This window comes from Phyllopteryx taeniolatus, chromosome 20, assembly GCF_024500385.1.
Source record: "Phyllopteryx taeniolatus isolate TA_2022b chromosome 20, UOR_Ptae_1.2, whole genome shotgun sequence".
Lineage (NCBI taxonomy): Eukaryota > Metazoa > Chordata > Actinopteri > Syngnathiformes > Syngnathidae > Phyllopteryx > Phyllopteryx taeniolatus.
Genome location: NC_084521.1, coordinates 800,285 through 822,037, shown reverse-complemented (window position 1 = coordinate 822,037; position 21,753 = coordinate 800,285). Strand labels below are relative to the sequence as shown.

The following is a 21,753-nucleotide window of genomic DNA, read 5'->3' as shown; positions in this document are numbered from 1 at the left end:
CAGTTGAACATTAATGCGAAACAAACCGCTTGCCAATGCTTTGGTGGACTTTATTGGCACAATTGGAGCAGCATTGTGTTTGTGTGCTACTATGTCATGGTCCTTGAGGATTGTCACAAGCGGATCGTGATTGCATTCAAAAAACAAAAAAGGGTGTGAACAGGCAACAAAAAAGCATGTTGTGCCTTTTGTTGCGTTATAAATAATCCTGTGGCATTTTAGCGCTTGATGCTCAGTCCAAAACAGAATCATTGTCCCATCGCAAAGTGCTGCAAAAATGTGACATTTTTGTACTCGGTGGACAACGTGTGCCGTTATCGTACAGGGTGGCCGCCATTTTCTTTGAAGTGCATATCTACGTACTGTATGGGGACAGGTGTGTCACGTTAAACAAGGTGATTAAGAATAGAATTTGGGCCAGTTCAAAAAGCTGACCTTCCTCGCCAAAGACGATGAATAAATATTTCATTTTATTACATTTCTAACAGGCTCATATAGTTTTGAGGTTGAAATGTTCCAAAAATCAATATTTCCTATGGCTTTTTGTTAGGAGGGAAAATGTATCCCTTGACCCGGGAAGTTCTAAAGTGCAGACATTCACGATTGCCTACAAATGGCGGCAAAGCACTACTTTTCTATGAGACAGGGCCTGACCAAATGAAGCGCCTCCGCTCTCGTTCTTTGGCGACAAAGTGATACTTTTATGTTTGGGAGGATAGAGTCTCCCCAAAAATCTGCAACTATTGAATCACAAATATGCAGAGGCGGACTGAATTGTGGGCCTAACTGAACTTTCGTTCCCCTTATGTCACGTCTGGGTCTCTGTCGACACCACATAACAGTTTGTTTTTGTTCTTTTTACAGATAAATACATTAAATACATTCTGCAGGGCTCCGTTGAGGCGCGGAGCGGGAAGCCTTCCGTCGGTCAGCCGAGCGAGCGCGGCCGCCGTCAGTAGAAGGCGGGGTTGGTGTGCTCGATGACGCATTTGCGGCAGTGGCGGCGCACGAAGCGCAGTGCCTCCGGCGACACCTCGCACTCCTGCACGTTGAGCAGCTGCAGCTGGCAGCAGTTGGCGGCCAGCGCCCGCAGGCCGCGCCCCGTCACGCTCTCGCACGCCCGTAGGCTGACGCGGCGCAGGCTGGCGCAGTACAGCGCTAGCTGCTCCAGCCCGCCATCCGACACCAGCGGGCACTTGCCCAGGTCCAGCGACTTGAGCTTGGGGCAGCTGCGCGCTAGGTGCCCCAAGCCGTGGTCCGTCAGCCCCTCGCAGCCGCGGGCGTTCAGGTAGCGCAGCTTGGGGCAGTAGCGCGCCACGTAGCGCACGCCCACGTCGGTGATGCGCGCGCAGTGCGCCACGCTCAGGTAGCGCAGGCAGCCCTCCAGGCGGGCCACCTCACGCAGGCCGAAGTCGCCCACCAGGCGGCAGTCGCTCAGGCTGAGCTCGCGGATGGACGGGCAGTGCAGGGCCAGGTGGCGCAGCGCATCGTCGCTGAGCCGCGCGCAGCGCCGCAGGTAGAGGTGCGTGAGGCGGGGGCAGTGCGTGGCGATGATGCGCAGGCCGTCGTCCTCCAGGCACGAGCAGTCGGTCATGTCCAGGTAGCGGATGGAGATCTGCTGGCCGTGCAGCGGCGACAGCTGCAGCGACGCCTCCTCCGTCAGGCTGATGCACGTTACCTTGGAGCAGCCTGCGGGGGGGCGCAAATTAGGCAACGCTCAGCACTGGCCTTTTTCGCACTGGTGCAACGCTTTATTCACAGATCCATTTCCATATTAGTTGAAGCCTTCAAATATCCCTCCCATATGCTTTAATCGCACTAAAACGTAATTGAACATATACATAGAAAATTCTGAAAAATCTGCAAAATGGCGGCAGATTTGGACTAAGGTGCATGTGCGGGTGTACCTAATGAATTGTCCGATCATACTACCTGAGAGGTCGAGGTGCTCCAAGTTGGGGCATCGCGACACCACCTCGAACACGGCCTCGTTGGAGATGTTGTAGCAGCCGGCCACCTCCAGGCGGCGCAGCTCGGGGCAGCAGCGGGCCAGCACGTGCAGCCCGCGGTCGGTGAGCCGCTTGCAGCCGCTCGCCACCACCGTCTCCAGGGTGAGGCACACGTTGGGCGTGTCCTGGCACAAGCGTCGGGTCAGCACCCGCACGGCGCGGTCGGCGTGCAGCAGTTCGCCGTCGAGCCGCACGGCGCGCCACAGCCGCGGGTCCCATGCCAAGTTGTACCAGCGGCGGCACACGCGGGCGCAGCGGCACAGCTGGTTGGTGGGAAGGTGAGAGAAGATCTGCAGCAGGACGCCGTCGGGCAGGAGGTCCGCCGGGGCGTGGCCCCTGGGGACGCGGGAGCGGGTGCGGGTGCCTGGCTGGGGGTGGACCACGGCCACCGTCTCGGAGGCGGCGGCCGACGAGGACGACGACGTGGAGTTGGTGTCACGGCCATTGCTGGACAGCGCCGGGGAGGACAGAGACGACGATTTGAGGCCCGGACTAGGCGTGCTCAGCGTCCTCGTGCCGGAGTCCAAACCTGAAAGGCCAAGAGACCGCAACGTGGTTGGAAGTTAAACGGCAATCAAAGAGTATAGGACAGAGGCGCCAAACGTATGGCCTGCGCCCCGGAGAACTCCTTCGCTGCTATTTTTCAATAAAAGTAACTGTTGTTTCTAATTTTGTCTACTGGCGGTCGCACGGACAACCGCTTAAATGACCTGAAATTGGCAGCTACTCACGATTTGATACCTGATATTGACGCACTTGTGAAGGCTAAAAGATGCTAAAAGAAGTTTCAGCAGCAAAGTAAACCTACTTCTTATACAACTACATCTCAATAAATTAGAATCGGGTCAACCTGTGTGTTTAATGAAGTATCCATCCATCCATTTTCAGAGCCGCTTCTCCTCACAAGGGTCGCGGGCGTGCTGGAGCCTATCCCAGCTATCATCGGGCAGGAGGCGGGGTACACCCTGAACTGGTTGCCAGCCAATCGCAGGGCACATACAAACAGACAACCATTCGCACTCACATTCACACCTACCATGCATGTTTTCGGGATGTGGGAGGAAACCGGAGTGCCCGGAGAAAACCCACGCAGGCACGGGGATAACGTGCAAACTCCACACAGGCGGGGCCGGGGATTGAACCCCGCTCCTCCGAACTGTGAGGCAGACGCTCTAACCAGTCGGCCACCGTGAAATTAGAATATATTCGTTCTAATTTATTGAGATGACATAAAATTTATGTCAATAAATTGTGCAACAGAGGCCTGCAGATATGATTTATTAGAAAATGAAAATGGGACGTGGCCTGAAGCCTCACCCAGTTCCTCTACAGATTTGAGAACAATACCGAAGACAAACTCCTTGCATGTTTGAGCGATGTTGGCCAATAAAGATGATTCTGATTGTGATTTGGGCTATCAGCGCATCGGTGACACGAGTCACGTAACCACGGATGCGGCCTCCTGACCGTCCGTCAGCCGGGTTGTACGCCGCGTGTCAGCGTCCGCCTGACGGATGGACGCCACGCTGGCCCTAATGTCGATTTGTGTGTCGGGATTGTCAGCGGGGAAGCGACATCCTTCTTGCCGGATCGCTATTCCAGACCCGGACTCCGTCTCTGGGTCTGATTACATCCGCAGACTCTTTTGGAACTAGTCATCTGATTTGCGGCTACATTTAAAAGATCTCTCCTGAGCATTAAAACTCACATCCATATGTAGGCAAAGTGTGCTATGCTCAGTTTCACACAGAGTTCCCTGGAAAATTGGCATAAAGGAGCTGTTTAAGTAGACCAGACATTTTGGTTTTCATACAGAACACAATGAGGTGAAATATTTGTGCTTTCACACCCATTAAAGGCACACAGCATTACAGTTCGACTTTACACCGATCTGATCAGCCTGATCGGTATCGGCCGATAATTAGCATTTAGCTTTAATGTCATAATTCACCGATCTGACCGATGACATTGTTGATCGGCTCCGCAAAATACATTTTACTCCACAGCACTGTGGTGTATATTTGAATCCAAAAGCTACTTTATAGTTAGCCTTGTCATGTGTCTTGTGACGTAGTACTGTAAATATCTGACGGCCAATTATTATTATTATTATTTTTTTTTAATCTTGTCGGTGAAAAAACTTTTTGCGGCGTTTCAGACAGACAACATGAAAGCCATTTGCAATCTGTGCGAAACTGAAGTACGTCATGGGGGAACGTCATCTAAATGCTTCAACACAACACATTTGATCAGGCACCTGAAGAATGTATACCAGGAGAAGTGTGCCGCTACCAAAACAAACGGAAAAGCTAACAACCGAACAGACGCTGACGCAAACAACGCTGGACAACACCCGTCCATATAGCCGTGACAGTGAGAAAGTTAGAGTTGGCATGTCATTAACAGTATTTGTTCATGTAAAGTAAGTGCATTACAATAAAGTCATTTCATTACAGTAAGTTTGCACCCATTATTTCTGTTAATGTTGATTCGACCTGACTGAACTTTAAACTTATGTCAGTGGCCAATCCTTGAATGGCCCCTCGAGGTCATCGATGTTTTACTTTTTGTTTAAAATTCTACAGAACACTTTTGAAGATACTCACTGTACAGTACACAAGTATATACATTAAATGAACAAGTGATTTAAATGGACACATTGCTCCATCTTGTGATCGGATCGGTGGGTTGTTGTTTTTCCAAAATCCTGATCGTGCAAAGCCTAATTACAGTTATGGAGAAGCTTGAATTTCCCAGACAAGCAAGGTGCGACCTTCAATTCAATTATCTTTTGTGATTGACACTCCTCAATCTTTAAAACAAGAACAGAACCAACACCAAATCTTCACATCGTGGACAGGAAGTCACATAAATGTTCTTTTGACATTTCCAGATCAGATCTATTTGGTTCAGATTTGGATTTCAGTGAAAATCCCTGGACACGACTAAAAGCCCAAAAAGGGATGAAACAGAAGTGCACAGTTTGCATGACAACACGTTTTGTCTCCATAACAACTCCTGATGAAGAACATGTGATGTGACCGAGAGGACGTTGACTTCATTCATGAATAAACTAACTGGAATCTGCGCGCGGCGCAAAAAAAACCAGCGTGTTTACGCACATGCTGGACCACTCAACGTGCCGCAGGAAATCAGAGGAGAACGAGTCCGACATCTGCTCTTTTCCTTGGACGCAGAAGCGGGCAACCAAAAGGGCCGCTCGCATGCATTCTCGAGGAGCGTGCGCCCACACGAAGCCTGAAATAATTTGCCGCTAATACCCAAATCGGATCCACAGCGGCGTGGGGCAGAAGGATCCAATTAGCATCAAGTGAGCAGCGCCATCTGGATGGCGCTTTGATATGCGGGGTCTCATGGAAATCAGTCGGGGAGAAATGCAGCTGCAAATTTGGATTTGAATCCTTACGTACTCTTCGTTTTCTAAAGAATATCCCCATAACTATTGTCTACAACAAATTATGAACTATAGCTCTTTTAAAAATTTTATTACTAAACTGTCATTAAGAAATGCATGATTTATCCTCATAAAATGTTTTAGAGAAAAGTGAAAGTGCATTTTTTTATGTTTGACAACCCTCGTTTTGGGATAAAAACATCTACCGTCAGTTTATATTTAAAGTTCCTATTTTGTATGTATGCTAATTCGTATACTCGTCTTTCGAGATTGGCCAGTGACCCTTCAGAGACCAACAGGCCCATGTTCCTGCAAATGTGGTGCGAACACAGACAGTTCTCGGGACTGTTTTAAACTCCCACGTGAACACCGTCTCCACCATCCCATGAAAATACATATATACAGCTCTGGGGAAAAAAGTCAGAGATCACTTCAAAATGATCAGTTTATGCCCAAACATTACAGTCAAATGCAAGGAAACTAAAGTGTTTGTCATGTTCTGATAGTCCATCCATCCTTGATTTGAAGTCATTTTATTTTTCCATTTGTTGAAATGTTGAACTTTGCGGAGGGCGACCTCATTTTTTTCCGAGTTTTCATTGACTTGAATTCTTTGACTGTTGGGAGATTCCCTTATGACAATTCAAAGACCAACAGGTGTGTTTCCGTGGAAACCTGTGCAGATGTGTTGGAAACGCAGACATTGGATTATGTTTGCTAATAACAAGCTGTATTAGCAGTCACGTGTTGGCATTCATATGTTATCAGTCACATTGTTAGCAGTTGGTCACGTGTTATCAGTCACTCACGTGTTAAAGGTCACATGTTAATAGTTGTGTTAGCAGTCGGTCATGTGTTAGCAGTCATGTTAGCTATTGGCCATGCTACCACTAGCCCATAAAAAATACACACGATCATGGCATGTGCAGTTTCCCATTTTTGAGATTGCCACCATTTTCCTCATACTAGTCAATCGAAAATCCATTTTTGTAGACCAGCTTGCACTTCTCACAACCGTACAAAAGAATGACATTTTCAAATATTTTCATTTTTATGTGTTTTGGCTCACTTTAGGGTTTGCAGTATTTTCAAATGTGAAAATGGGTCCAAATTTGACGCAAACATTATTGTAGGAGCCACACGTCCTTCTCACGTTTATGGCAAGTCTCCACGGGTGGCGCAAGTCTTTCTGAGCACAGGTGTTGGTGTTTAGCACACGCATAGGAGTGGAAGGTCACTCACTCACAAACTCCGTTAAGTCATCCAAAAGCATCACAATTTAAGTTCAAGTCATGTTTTGTTTGCAACTTTGATGTTAAACATCACCCAAAAGAGAACAACGGCATGGTCAAATGTTGGTTGAGCCGAGCACGTCGAAAAATATCTCCAACAGCCTTGCGGTACGACTGCAGGAGCCAAAGATAGTCGCTGAAGTACGTAAGGGTTCAACGAACGAGAAGCGCAGCATTTGATTTGGGATGTTTGTGGTTGTTATAAAAGAAGCGAGAGCAAAAGGAAGGCGGGAAGATAACTTGGCAGAGGTGCCTCGTGACTTTAGCAGAGACGGACGGAGACAAGTGCAGGGGCAGGCTCGCAGTGCGACTGCAAACTCAAAGTGCAGGGATTCTTTTCAGGCCCGGCCAGCCACCGAGCTGCTTTTGAGACCTCTGCCAGGTGTACGAGCGCCAGGTGGCAAATTTCCTGCCTGCCTTTCTGCCTGACTGCTCATTCAAAAAGTACAATTAGTCGTGGTGGGGTCATGCTTCGACCAAGGAAGAAATCATTTAACTTTGCTGGAGATCCACCCGGATTTTCTGGCAATTCTGACCCACAGTCGACGGCGGACACGGCTACTCCTGCCTCAGTCGCCGAACACTTTGTAATGGGAATGAGCGGCACTTAAGGGACTGGAGAGGAAGACCGCTGCCTGCCACCGATCGGCACTCAAGACCCTGTGACGTGCTCAGCGGTCCTGACAGGAAGCAAGGGGGCGCTCTTTTGAGAAGATGACAGTGAAGCCCACTATGGGTTTTTTTTGCAGTATGCAGGCAATTCAGAATTTAAGAGATCTGTGCCTTCAGTGCAGTACTACGTTATGCCACAACCTGCCTGGCAGCACTGAGCTCCACTGGAAGACATCCAGCGTAATGAATGGTAAGAAGAAGAGGCAAGGAAGGTCCCCTACTGAGCTTCAGTAATCCTGTAGTAATTTACACAGAGCAGAGAGAATATTTGCCAATGAGTATTATCGTACACTCTGTTTGTATGCGTTGTTGCACTGTGTGTGTTAAAGGAGTAGTTCTTTCAAAGTTTAGATTTATCGTAACATCAATGCTAATTTCCATGAGCCTGTCTATGAATTCTTGCATTATAATTTAGTATTAAACAAGCAAACTTTCATCAGACGAAATTACATGGTTGGGTTGAACATTTTGTTGTTTAAATATACATTGTTTCATTCTCTTTTTTTATCAGCTAATAAACATCTTGAAGCAAGCATACTGCGTCTGATTTGCAAAACTGCGAGCGATAGTCTTCTTCTTTTCCAGCCCTAAGTGATCTTATGCAATTGTCTCCTGTTTCTTGACAGCAAGAGAGTGAGAAGAGGGCCGACACAATCAAAACACACATTTGTGCCACGCTTGTAAAAAAAAAAACCTCATCTGACCAGGACACCGGGACTTAAAAAACACCAGTGTCTGCCCTCGTTTTGAATTGAATACGTGGAAGTCGACGTTAGCATGCGGTGTGGCGGCCGAGCTATCAGCAAAGCCTTCGCGACAGGAAGCGCTGACGTCACGGCACAAGTCAGAGGACAATAGGCGCCGCCGGGGCCGCTACAATGCGGCACTCGGACAGGAAGCGGACCGCTCGGCCGTGCGCAACTCCCACGGCCGACCTTCATCTGGACCGCAACAATTCTCACCGACATGATCTCTGTCCCACAAGCCAAAAGTCTGCAGTGGATCACTGATGTCATCGATCGCTGTCACGTCTTTACACAGCTTGGGAACATTGCTTTCACTTGTTGGCCTTGGAAACAGTACCAAGACAAACTTGAGATTCCAAGGGTATGATAATTCAGGCCGATGTGTTTTATGTGTCAGTTTCACAATCAATTTCAACAAGGAGTGACTAAGTGATGTTTTACGATAGTCTTCCGTTTCTTGACAGCGGGAGAGTGAGAACAGGTGCAAAGGAATACTTTAGAAAGTGTCTTTTAACAAGTGGAAGTGTGTTTTAATATGTTTAAATGTGTTCAAAAGCATGTGGAAGGTGTAAAACTATTTCAAAACATTTTGATATCGTCTTTTGCAGATTTTCACCTATTGCGACTGCAACTACATGTCCCCAAAGTTTGCATGAGGACGCATCCAACTTCTCCTCTCGTAACCGACTAGAACCAGACGGGTTGTCGACATGCAGGGATCTTCGGGGTAATCCTTCTTCCTCTCGCTGTCACCCACCGTGTTCTCGCAAGAAAATAACGCTCGCGCTGCATTTGTTCGACGGGACAGACGAACGACACCAAAAAAAAAAACAGAACCTCCTCGGCGGAGGTAATGACATGCTAGCACTTTCCTCCTGGCACCACTGCGCCTAATTACAACCCCGCGGCACTTCTGGCGGGGCTGTAAAAAGATTTGATATGTATTGAACTTGTAAACATTCGGGAGCCATGTTTGGGGTAATGTGTGTTAAGCTAATTACATGATGTAGCATTTGTCGTGTAGCCAAGCCTGGGGTGTCAATCAATCACCGCAGGGGCACAAACTACTCTAGCAACCAGAACAAATGTCTCCTAGTTTGTCCTTATATCAGGCTATGTAGGCATTGTTGCATAGAGGACCTAGATAGTTCCTCAAATGTCCACTGAAAATTAGGAAGGAAGGAATGATGAATGATGCGTTCGGAATCAATCATCATTCCCTACTCCCTAATCACTACAAAAGCATTTTTATACAGTAAATAGTGCACTCATTAGTGAAATGAAAAATAGCTTTGGAACGCTACTCGGGCGCCGTTAATGACGTCAATGCTGTCACATAATTACAACGTACTGCATCAAAGTTAGCTAGTGGAACTTCTGCAGTAAATATCCAACAACAACAAAATAAATTATGATAACATGATATTGTTTTAAGTTGGTGACTGATCTTTCACGACACACAGAATATTGTGTTCTGTGACAATTTAAGCACCTAACATACCAAAGGAAAGAAGAGACTATCTTCTTTCCCCAGGAAGAAAACGTTTGTTCCTAGCTTTTCCTGTTCGTTATTCATCGGCAGTATAACTTGGGCTAGCTAGCAAGATGTACAAAGACCGCGCCCATTGTTGGCCGAACATTCTGCCGCTCCACAGGCGACCGGTCCTCTGTAAATTGGCCAATTGGCAGACGAGATCCCAAAAACGTGACTAGAAGTCGCCGATGAGGAGTAGTAAAGCTTAATCGGTTCAACACCTCGTATCAGTGCAATGCATTATCAGTCTATATCATTTTCCAGTGACCGTCGGCACTCACCACTTTTCTAGATGTACTGTGGGATACACTGGGGGCTTTTGAACACAACTATAATTTACAACCAGGCACCCTGTGACATTTACCCTCATTGTACACCACAACTACTACTATAGTCGACCCTGGAGCTACCCCGCTTACGTGGTGAAACAAGACAAGCCCAGGATAGAAGTCCAAAGGGGTCCAAAGTGTCGGTTCGGCTGGTCTAAAGCAGCCAAAAGAACCCAGGTGCGCCACAGGCCAAACCTGACAAGAGGCCGGCGAGAATTGCGGCCAGAGACGTCTTCCTGAGCTCCTGTCAAAGAGTTCTCTTGTCACTGATGTGAAAAATGTGACACGAATGAAAACAACAAGCCCACCGCTTCCTCCTTGACTGAAACAACTTGTCTCCTCTTGGTTTTCCTTTCTCACTCTTCTTTGCTCCGACTCCCCGAATGAAAGTGGGGACAGCTGATGGGAAAACATCTTGAGGGAAAAAAAAGCTTTGGCTCTCATTTCCTCTCTGCGTTCTCTTGACACAAACATTCCAAGAACATTTTACAAGGTAATTCTTGAAATGATGCGAATTATTATGTATCTTAAAATTGAGAGAATGGAGTCAACAGCACAATCTCTTCTAATCCTTCATTCGTCACCAAAATTCTATTAAATTTACTATACAGTCAACCCTCAGAATTTTGTGGGGGACATTGGTAAAAATCTGCACTACACAAGACTATATAAATTTTTTTTGCGTTTTTACCCCTCCCACATGCTTTAAAAACATTTAAACATATTAAAACTCACTTAAACATATTGCAACTAACTTTTTCACAAAACTAAAGAGAGATATAACCATTGTATATTTAAACTTCAACCAAACCATTTTGTTTCCTCTAACCACTAGCCTTAAGCTAACATATCACGAGTAATGCCTTGGGGGCGGGGGGGACAGGACTGCGGCCTTGGGGGGGACAGGACTGTGGCAGCGGTGGTTGCAGACCCTGTAATTACTGCCACGTAGCGTGGAGAACAAAATAACACTTTCAGCCAGAACTCAGGAGGGGAACGGCGCTACTGAATCTCACGCTAACTGTTGATGGACCGCTATCTCCCCGTGGACACATCCACAACCATGTAGTGGCACAACTACTATGGATTCAGTACATTGTGGATTTTTTTTTCATATTCATATTGTGGGATTATGAGTGTATTATGTGGTAAAATAAATGCTTGTGAGCCTTAAACATTAAAATTATTTTTTAAAATAATAAAATGAGAAAATGTCATAAAATATACATAGTGTGCAGTACTACTGTGCATTACTGTGTGTTTAAGAGTATAGAAAGTGTTTATAAGAGTATGATAAAGGTTAATAGGAGTGTGGGGAAGAGTAAAAAGAGTCTGGGGAGGTTCCTACATCTTAAAAATATGTATGTGTAAATAATCAAAAGAAATGTGTGGTAGCTACTTCACAGATTTCACATATTAACCTAACTCCCACCATAAAAGATGGATTCCTGTGCAGTGAAAGCCCTGCAGCCCACTGGAATAGATCTGCCCCAAGAGTTGTACTGATCCAATCACGTGATTGGAAAAAGGCGCCAATCACGTCATTTTAAGATGATCGTACCGGGTGAAAAGGTCTTTTTTTTTTTTTTTTAAGGTCATAAAGAAACAAAATAATCCAAAGACAGGGTGGACATTTTGGGCTAATGTTAGTATTTTGTATTAGTAATATAATAGTATTACCTTCACGTAGTAACATATATTCTCTGACAGAGTACTGTTTCACAAATACATTTCAATTTATGAAAGGTTTTTATATCAATTGATTTTCCACTATGACGGTGTCGACATGTTAAGCTCGTCAACATCCAAACAGATGCATAATATGATGGAAATTACAAAGCATAAGTATTTACTCGGCGGCACGGTGAACGACTGGTTAGAGTGTCAGCCTCACAGTTCTGCAGACCCGGGTTCAATCCCCGGCCCCCCCTGTGTGGAGTTTGCACGTTCTCCCCGTGCCTGCGTGGGTTTTCTCCGGGCACTCCGGTTTCCTCCCACATCCCAAAAACATGCATGAATTGGAGACTCTAAATTGCCCGTAGGTGTGAATGTGAGTGTGAATGGTTGTTTGTTTGTATGTGCCCTGCGATTGGCTGGCAATTCAGGGTATACCCCGCCTCCTGCCCGATGACAGCCGGGATAGGCTCCAGCACGCCCGCGACCCTAGTGAGGAGAAGCGGCTCAGAAAATGGTTAGAAGTATTAACTCTGCAACTATCCACTCTTTCAGCCTCCATTGAAGGAAGACGAAAAGCTGGTCCCAATATCCCTGTAAAAGTTTCTATTTAACCAATTACAGACACCGAATTAACTCATATCCAAAGAATAAAATGTATCAAAGGAAGGAAACACATTTTAAGAGACTTATCATTGTACTGGTATGTTTACAAATGTTTGGCCACTGGTAATGAGATCTCAGAATTTCAATATTCTGCTAGATTTTAGTGATGACTGAGCAATTCTGATGAGGATACCAAAGGCAATAGTGGTCCTGACCCATATGCCGCCGGCGTCTGAAATGCAGAGGACGGCCCTCAAATGGCCCCCCAAGCTGCAGCTTGGACACCACTGATTTTCGAGTCTTCAGCGAAGCTAATGTGCCCGTTTTTTGCAACGCAGGAGGAAGCCGGAGCAAGCTGTGAAAAACTCATGACCAATTGACCTGCAGCCCTCCCTTTCCCCTCTCTGTTTCATATACGCAGTATTCCCCTCGAAGCCCGATTTCCTGCGAGCTTGCGTTCCAACGAGGGTCATCCCAGGAACACCCGCGTTCCTCTCCAAAAATAGGCAGCGCGAAACGTGGATGACGAGGGAAGAGACAAAGACGAAGACGAAGGAGAAGGCGGAACGAGAGGGGCTTAATGAGCACCAGATGCTTTACCTTCGCTGGAAGTCGCATTCTTGGGAGCTTCGGTGGGCGTGTGATCGGTGCTGGAACTTATGTCAGACGAGATGCTGGAGCTCCCTTTGCCTGCAGAGGAAGCAAAGCGACAACTTGAGGATGACAAAGTCTCATCTCGTCCGGTTCCGTCACGCTCGTTCTATCGCTCATGACACCTTTTTCACGTCGGCTTGGCTCTTCCTTCGTGGCCGTTTAATAATTGGAAGTTGAAACCAACACTTGAATGCCTTTCAGCCCTCCTCACCAGCAATCAATCTGTTGAACGAACGACCACCGTGGTACTTTTTGGGCGCACACACTTCGCTCCTCTGCCAAATGCAAGTGCTTCATTCGCATCGCGGCCTCGGAAATTTACAGCTCGGCACTTGCAGTGGCGGGACGTAACCAAGTACAATTACTTCGCTACTGTATTAAAGGAGAGTTTTGAGGAAAAGTGGTGCCTAAGATAAGATAACTTGCAAGTTGCTAACAATGCTAACAAAGGATGCAAAATTCCATAGAAGGGCTAACAACTAGCATAGGTGTCAAAATGTAATAACCGCTTGAGTCACGGATATTTGAACACAAACGGTAGCAACACATGCAGACAGCTAATATTACAATGCCCACTGGCATATAATCGACTAACAATACTGCAGCTCACTGAGTAACTTGTGAAACTCTTCTTCTCTGTCTGCATTATACTGCCCCCAGGTGGCCAAGGTGCACACACCAGAAGGAGCAGCACAGGGTCCATTCAATTGAAGCAACAAGTGTGGCAAAAACTTTTTCAATCTTGACATTCCATTTAATGATGGCATTACTGTATGTTTTTACAATATTATAGACTGATATTTTTCTTGTGAAAAATAAATTACAAAATTTGAAACGGAATGAGCGGCACGGTGGGCGACTGGTTAGAGCGTCAGCTTCACAGTTCTGAGGATCGGGATTCAATCCCGGCCCCGCCTGTGTGGAGTTTGCATGTTCTCCCCGTGCCTGCGTGGGTTTTCTCCGGGCACTCCGGTTTCCTCCCACATCCCAAAAACATGCATGAATTGGAGACTCTAAAATTACCCGTCGGTGTGAATGTGAGTGCGAATGGTTGTTTGTTTGTATGTGCCCTGCGATTGGCTGGCAACCAGTTCAGGGTGTACCCCGCCACCTGCCCGATGATAGCTGGGATAGGCTCCAGCACGCCCGTGACCCTAGTCAGGAGAAAATGGATGGATGGATGGAAACGGAATGATGGCATTTCTATTCATTTCAATGGGGAAACTGTGTTGAGGCACCACTTTCTCCATACTTGACTTAAACATTTGCTTTTCTGAGAACTTTTTCCTTTCACTCCCGACGGTTGAACGCAGATATGCGTACTTTCTCCTTTGAGCTATTTTGCCACCTCTTATGAGTGAAGCTTGTCGAGCAAAGATTTAGGTGGAGCTCTTCGAACGCATGGACAAGAAGACTCGTCCGCCACGGTGACTGCAGACTGCCTGTCTGTGTGTCGGCTTGTTGTTTATGGGAGTTCATTCCTCTGGCGGGATCATAAATGCAGCCCTGTGGCTTTCCCCACACGGATTACGCATGACAGGCCGGAGAGCATCGTCCCAGAAAGTCACAAGCCGGCCTCCAGCTAAGCAACGTTTGATACGCAAATTTGGGCTTTCAGTTGGGGTTGACTGTATATATATACACACATATATCTCGCTGGCGTCGGGCAGAATCCTCACATCTCCCCCCATAAATATATGCCGATTCGTGCCAGAACGATTGTTGTGCACTTCTTTTATTGGACGAGAACGAGGAGACGGGTTTGAGAACAAGTCACAAAGCAAGTCTCAAGTCAGAGACTTTAAGTCTCAAGCAAGTCCCAAGTCACTAATTTTTTTTTTTAAATCAACCAAGTCAAGTCAAGTCAAGTCATTGGTTTAAGCAAGTTAAGTCATACAATCTTACTCAGGTCGCAGCATTGGAGTGGTAATAGAATAAATCAAAACACTTTAAAAAATGATGTAAAATGTAATCCATCCATCCATCCATTTTCTGAGCCGCTTCTCCTCACTAGGGTCGCGTGAGGAGAAGTGGCTCTGAAAATGGATGGATGGATGGATGTTTTAAAGTTTTCAATTAACTGAACTTTATTTCTGAACAAATTATGCTGTATACTTTTTGGGTGACAGACTTGGAACTCCTGTTCTTAAGAGAACAAAATTAAGCAAACAAGTCCCAGTCATACTTACAATACTTAGCTGTACTAAAATGTTCACAATCACGGAATTTTTATTTTTATCCCTCCCAAACCACTCTATGACATTTAATGTTTGACCAGCTACCTAAACTATTCAATTAGCTTTGTGAGTTTTGAAGTGACGGATGAAGTTTGACGTCATCATTGTTGTGTTTTGAATGTGCGAGTTGCAAGCCGTGCGGGTTGCCATCCATTTTTGCAGACTTCATTGACAAAATAATCCTTGAATCCAAATTGTATTATCTTGGGAACTTCCATCGTTGTTATTGCAGGTGGCTACGTTACACTGGCAAGCGCACAACAACGCAAACTGTGTTGCCAGGTTGCCGCAAATTTCCCCCCAAAACGTTTCTTACTTTAAAAAAAAAAAAAAAAACGAAAAAGGCAAACTGTCTCAATTAAAACGTAGATTTTCAACTCTAAATGAGATGACTTGTCATGAAGTTCAAGTAAATACCACACGTACCGTTAGCAGGATTATACCAAAATACAAAACCATTTCCAGGAGAAGTTTAAGATTTTTACAGAATGTTTTTCAGGGCTTTTCACAGTATACGTGCAAGTGCAAATTTAGAGCCGTACAGCGTCAGCGTAGTGCCCGGTTGTGCCACAACATGAGGGCCAGCACTGAGCTCGACTGGAAGAGATGCAGCCAATATAAGTGCAAGAAGAAGAGGCAGAGGAGGTCCCCAACTAAGCGCCAGTAATAGTTGCTCCCACATCGCAGAGAGAATATAAATGAATGATCAATTGTTTTTCTTTTTTAAATAATCAACCCTTTTATTTCTTAAATTCACGTTGAGCACCAAACTATTTTCTTGTCTCGAAATGTTTTCAATAAATCAAGAAAACACACATTTTAGTTTCAAAGCAGCGTTTTTAGCATTTCTTGTATGTATTAAAAAACACATAGGGCTTTGATTAAAAAAGGCATACGGAGCCTGTTGTGCAACTTGACTTGAGCCACTAGCGTTTAAGGATGTGACATCATATTACAGGAGCTTCGTGGCTGTGCGTTTATCATCTTAGACCAGATTAACTAAACTAAAATCAAGATGAAAATGAAGACACCGATTACCTTAATACATTTTTTCACAAACATTGTCCCTCGCAATTGTTTTTTTTTTTTTTTTTTTTTTTTTTCCCTCACCAACAGCACTTCGAATCGGAATGTAGCCACAATGTACAGATACAGATACAATGTAAAGACACTGGCCATAATATACAACTACAGTGTGCACAACTGTAACATATTCAGGGTGCTTGTTAAAATCTACTCAACCCCGCCCGCCCTCTTAAAGGCGAACACACATAATTAGAGATACTGTATCAAACTCAATCAAACTAGGAGGCCTGGCAGTGAATAAGTTAAATAAGCGGATCCCAGAGGCAGAGAACATTCCTCGAGCGTATTCGTTGCAGCCCTATGTGTGTTGCCGCTCCATGTGTGTTCAAGTAGCAGCTTTGAAGATTTCGAATTACCCAAACATCTATGCTAAGTTAAGTTAGCCTGCCTATGGCATTTCGCATCATAGGTTAGAATGAAACCTTCGTTAGTTGTAATGATATGGGTCGGTTGAAGATTTTTTTTGTTTCAGTAAACAGTGTTTAATTGTCCCTGTTTTATGTGAATTGCCAATGTGAAGGGAGCTACAGTTTATTTTGATTGGAGAAGATTTTTTTTATGATTGTATTATTATATTTTATGGTTTGTGTACAGTGGTTGGCTGTTGTGAAAGTCCTAAAAATAAAGTTGAGTTGAGTTTTAACAAATGGGAGTGACACATAAACAGCTTGAAGCAAGCACGCTGCGCCTCTTACTTGGAGTACTGTGAGAGTCTTCTTTCGATTTCCTCATAGTGATGTTATGCAAACGTTGACCTTCTCCTGACACAGCGAGAGAGTGAGAACAGGCGCAAGGATTCATTATGTAACATCTATGCTGATATCCCTTAGCATGTCGATGGCGTTTCACATTATTTGTTAGCATAAAGCTAGCGGATGTTTGTTATGGTTTGGTTTCGCATTTTGGTGTTTAAATATCCAGCATTGAATTCTCTTTTGTTTTGGGTGAGTTTTACAGTAAACTTCAACTGGGAATGTCAAATATACAGCGTGGAGCGAGCGTGGTTTGAATCTTCTTTTCCTCTTCGCAAAGTGATGTTATACAATAGTTTCGTATTTCTTGTTAGTGAGAGAGTGAGAACCGGCACTAGGGAATGCCTAAAAAAGTGTGTTTGATACATTTGTGTGTTTTAATAAGGTTAAAACCATTTCAAGTATGTGGGAGGGGTAAACCTATATAATAATCTAATCCTAGCATTTTTTATGTCTTGATGTCTTATTTTCACCTCTTAGGGGCGGGTCTGGAAATGACTGGAAGTGACTTGCTCAGATGTGAGCCACTTGGGGCCGTGTTTGCTAGGATCTGGAGATTGCTTGAATATGCCGCGATAACCGATGAATCGGTACAGCATGCAGGTGACGCCATCTGTCAGCACTGACAGGAATCGTGAGGGAGTCGCACTTTCTTGATGGAAATCTGCTGAATGGGGACAGCAAGGGTGACGCCATCACGGCAGCCGTCCACCGCCGTCGTTTTGGTACGGCGGCCCATTTTTAGACATGCAAGGCTGCCAAAGCGGGAGCTGCTTTCGGGTTTACATGTGTCAACGTGCGGTTTGATGGATCGGTCTCCCTGGCTTTTAGGATTTGAAAGTCGCAACGCAAGCATCGACTGAAAAAAGCCTCAAGTAAGTCGCAACTGGACTCCGCGGAGGTCGCCTCAGACCCGTAGAGTCCGGTCTTGGAAGACCGTCCCGCCGCTGCGCTTCCTTGGGAATGCTGTGCGGCGGCGCTGTTATTTTAAACATCTTTTTCTCTGCCGTTATTGACTTAGGACGGGATCACACTGGAATGTTATTTTTCCAAACATTTCAGCTGGGCCGACAGAAATAACGTGGGCCGACATTTCGGGGGAGGGAATCCACGTTGGAAGAAGATTGGGCCTCTGAGATGATAACGTGGAGGTGAGGCTGACATTCCGGGATCATTTCAAGTTGGAAGATTGTATCGCTGTTGTGGAATGGGAGTCTGGGATTTGAGTTATCAGAACATCCACACTTTGAGAAAAAAAAAATGCATTCCATTTAGGTGAGACACTTTCCCTCAGTTTATCTGCAAGATGGAGAAAGTTCTTTCGTATCAGCACAAGTATTAACAAACAGCAATTTATCATCTTGAAGTAGCAGTCCCCAACAACCGGTACCGGTTGGGCCATTTGGTACCGAGCCGCACAGAGAAACTGCAGAAGAAATGTTTTATTGACGACCACAGGCTGGAGGAAATTTGATTTTGGAAATCAGGTGCATCCGTCGCCTCCGCACACGTGAAAAAAAGCAAGTCGACAAGTTGGTCGGGTTGCAAAATTCCAGCAATTTTCAAAGTTTGACATTTTCCACAGAATGAAAACCAGGAATTTGCAAAATTGATGGTTGGCTCTCAACTCATTCACGCCGTGGACGTTTTATGTTCGTCAGCTGGAATATATTCGTCAAATACATTTCTCAACGGGTTGGCGTGGAAGACAGTCTCGCCCAGCTTGTCTGTCAAATTCAAGCTTTTACATAACTGCAATGACTGACAGATCCCTGTAGATGGCGGCGTTGCATCGCTTTGGATTTGTGATCAGCACAGATTCTGAGTACACGATCAAGATTAGGCGCTGAATCTCAGAGCAAGGGCAATGCCAACACGTTGGAAGTCAGACAACTTTAGGCACCTGACACTTGAGCAGAGTAGGTATGTGTACGGTATAAACACAGTATGTGTGAAATGGTGCAGTGTACTGAGCAAATACCGAAGGACATGTAAAAAAGTACTGCGGTTCAACTCATGCCATGCAGCAAAGTCAACGTTGCTCACGGCGCATTCTTTCATTGTTTATCTGTAAGTAAGTGATTATTTTGCTATCAAAAGCCATTTTTTTCAGTCTTGTTTTTGTTGTTTTATTGTTGAGGTGTAACAAAAGTAAATATATTATCCTCTGAGGCTATGTTCACACTGCAGGTCACTTCAGATTTTGTATCAGATACTTCCATGTCAGTGTGAACATTACAATTCCAATTTTTTCATATCTGACCAAGGCCTCTTTCACATGTGGATATAAATTGGATATGTATCCGACGCGAGTGCAGTTTGGATGCTCATGGGACGTCAACAAAAGGCGACAAACGTCACAATTGTTGGACAAAACAGACAGACGCCACAAAGGTCAGTGGTGAAATGAAGACGCTTTAGAACTGATAAATAAAAGAAAATGTTGCACAAAATCTTTGAAATTACACAATTACACAAATTGACAGGTTTCTGTCCACAAAAAATTTTTTTTGCCACTTTTTGATCAAAAACCATGACAGCCACACTTACACCGGTAGCAGGTCTTTTGTTTTAGTCTTTTTTTTCTCACAGTCAACTTCCACTAGCAGTGACAAATAGCTTGAAGCAAGCACGCTTCACCTCTAATTTGCAAAACTACTGGAGCAAGTCTTCATTTCCTTTCCTTAAAGTGATGATATACAACAGCCTCCCATTTCTTGACAATGAGAGAGTGAGACTAGGTGCTTCGGAATACTTTAAAAAGTGTGTTTTGAAAAGATTTGAACCCGCCTCCGCTAATCCTACACATGCACAAGAAAGTTTGGGGACGGCTGCCTCGAAGGGATCCATGAAATTCCTCCACTTGATTTCCATGTGGCATTCAGACGACAGCGGCGAGCAAAAAAAATGTCAGCAATTGTCTCTTATCAAGATCTCAATGAGTCAGAAGGCCCAGCGCTCACGCCCTTTGAACCCGGCTCCGCTAACCACGCACATGCGCTCACACTTTGATTTGGCCATTTAGACCTGACGTGTAAATTAAGCCTTGAAGGTTAAAAATTACTGTAACATCAATGCAAATTTCAGTTAGCCAGTCTATGGCATTTCATATTATACATTAGCGTTAAGCTAATAGACTTCTGTCATGATATAGTTCGGTTGAACATTTTGGAGTTTAAATAGCCAATGTTTAAGTCTCTTTTTTATGTGTCGTTTTTGCAGTAAACTTCAACTGCCTAAAACAAGCACGCTTGGTGTCATCTTCTTCAGCAAACACTGTGAAACATAGAGATGCATCCTTCAGTATGTATCGTCTCAGTGTAACTTAAGGAGTACAATATGTATCTCGCTCCAATATTCTGCTTTTGCACCCTTACTTTTAATGCTTGGAGAACCTTTTTTGAAACTGAAAAGTGACTAAAGTATCCAAAAAATTGGTGCAGATTGTACCTTAATATTCCTTATCTTTGTTTAAATGCTAGATGCCGGATGTTCCATTGTATTCTTTTTATTTATTAACTGACTAAAAAATGTCCCGTTTTCTCTTTAGAGTGATTAGCACATCTTTGGAAGTCATTCCAATGTGGCCTAAGAGATTTGTTTCAATGATATCATTGTACCATTAAATTGAATTTATGAAATGGCTAAAATGGATCCCCTTTTGCCTCTTGGATGAAAAGCATATTATTAAAAAATATATGATTTGATCTCATTTTGAGGCAACAAATTGCACATTAAAAGAACATTTGCTGCAGTACAGTTGTATTAAATGGATCGCCTTTTGTCTTTAGGGTGACTAAGACATCTTTACAAGAATGAAAGTTGTTGTAATGTGGCCGTCGGTGTGCATTTGAATGCAAATCAACCGTATTTATCCTCTGCAGTCAAGTTGCTGCGATGCCTGCTTACTTTTTTCTCCAAGTGCGCATGCAGTTGCATTTTAGTCTTGCTCGAACTCAGTGGCGCAACTTTGGCGCACTCACCCTCGCTTCCGTACAGTTTTCCGTTGTTGGCACCCATTGGAGAGGACACATAGTCGAGCACCGAGAAAAACAAAAAAAACAAACAAAAAAAGCAGAAATTCAAAAAAGTCCAAAGAGTTAATCCAGATGTGGACGTGAGCGGGACGCCTCACGGCCCGGCCTTCTTCCTCTCCTTCTCCTTCTCCTTCTTTTTCTTCTCCTTCTTCTGCTTCTTCTTCCAGCGGTGCACGCCGCGTCTACATCCTCCCTCCTCTCTCTGTCTCTCTCTCTCTCTCCTCCTTGTTTTTCTTTTCCTGCACATGCGCAAAACAAGTTTCGGGTGGCGAAAAGGTGGGGAGAGGGAAAAAAAAAAAAAGCTCACAGTAAGAAGAAAAAAAAAAGTTCTGGAGGTGTCCTAAATGGCAAGCAGCTGTTGTCGTCCGCCTGCGGGACGGCGTGCACGCGCATGAGTTCCGACTCCGGGACGTTAAAGGGACCGCAGCAGCCCAAAACGCCGCTGTGCAAGTCTGCAAACATCATAATTACAAGCTGGTCATTTGCATATAGATAGATAAAAATAATAAAGTGGACATGGATAGATTTTTGTTGCGAGTCACAAAGTCAAACGGGATTTGAGTGGCGAAATCCTGCAGATGGCGCTGTAGTGAGGGGTGGGGGGGTTGGAAGTTGCTGAAATATGTATCAGCAAACCTTTTATCAAAATATAATATGTAGGGACTTTCATCATGACGTCACGCATACCAGGTGCAAACCCTTCTACGTCA

The 21,753-nt window shown here is 44.9% G+C and overlaps 1 protein-coding gene across 2 annotated transcripts; it reads right to left on the bottom strand.

Annotated features, from left to right (window-relative positions):
- Positions 1-33: 33 nt before the first annotated feature.
- Positions 34-21,335, bottom strand: si:dkey-192l18.9 (F-box/LRR-repeat protein 7). 2 transcript variants are annotated; one of them, XM_061758326.1, is made up of 4 exons: positions 20,990-21,328; positions 12,878-12,967; positions 1,933-2,538; positions 34-1,689 (listed from the first exon to the last, which is right to left on the bottom strand). In XM_061758326.1, exons 1-4 carry the CDS (start codon positions 21,024-21,026, stop codon positions 953-955), a joined length of 1,470 nt encoding a protein of 489 aa, XP_061614310.1. In that variant the 5' UTR covers positions 21,027-21,328; the 3' UTR covers positions 34-952. The 2 variants fall into 2 exon arrangements, with proteins under 2 accessions (XP_061614310.1, XP_061614311.1); XM_061758327.1 differs by lacking the exon at positions 12,878-12,967 and having other exon boundaries at positions 20,990-21,335.
- Between the last annotated feature and the right edge of the window lie 418 nt (positions 21,336-21,753).

Excerpts from the sequence above, each read along its gene's own strand:
- si:dkey-192l18.9 (XM_061758326.1), bottom strand. The coding sequence starts at position 21,026 with ATGGGTGCCAACAACGGAAAACTGTACGGAAGCGAGG. Across the intron at positions 2,539-12,877 it reads GAATGCGACTTCCAGCGAAG|GTTTGGACTCCGGCACGAGG; the intron begins GTAAAGCATCTG and ends TTGGCCTTTCAG. Across the intron at positions 1,690-1,932 it reads GGAGCACCTCGACCTCTCAG|GCTGCTCCAAGGTAACGTGC; the intron begins GTAGTATGATCG and ends GCCCCCCCGCAG.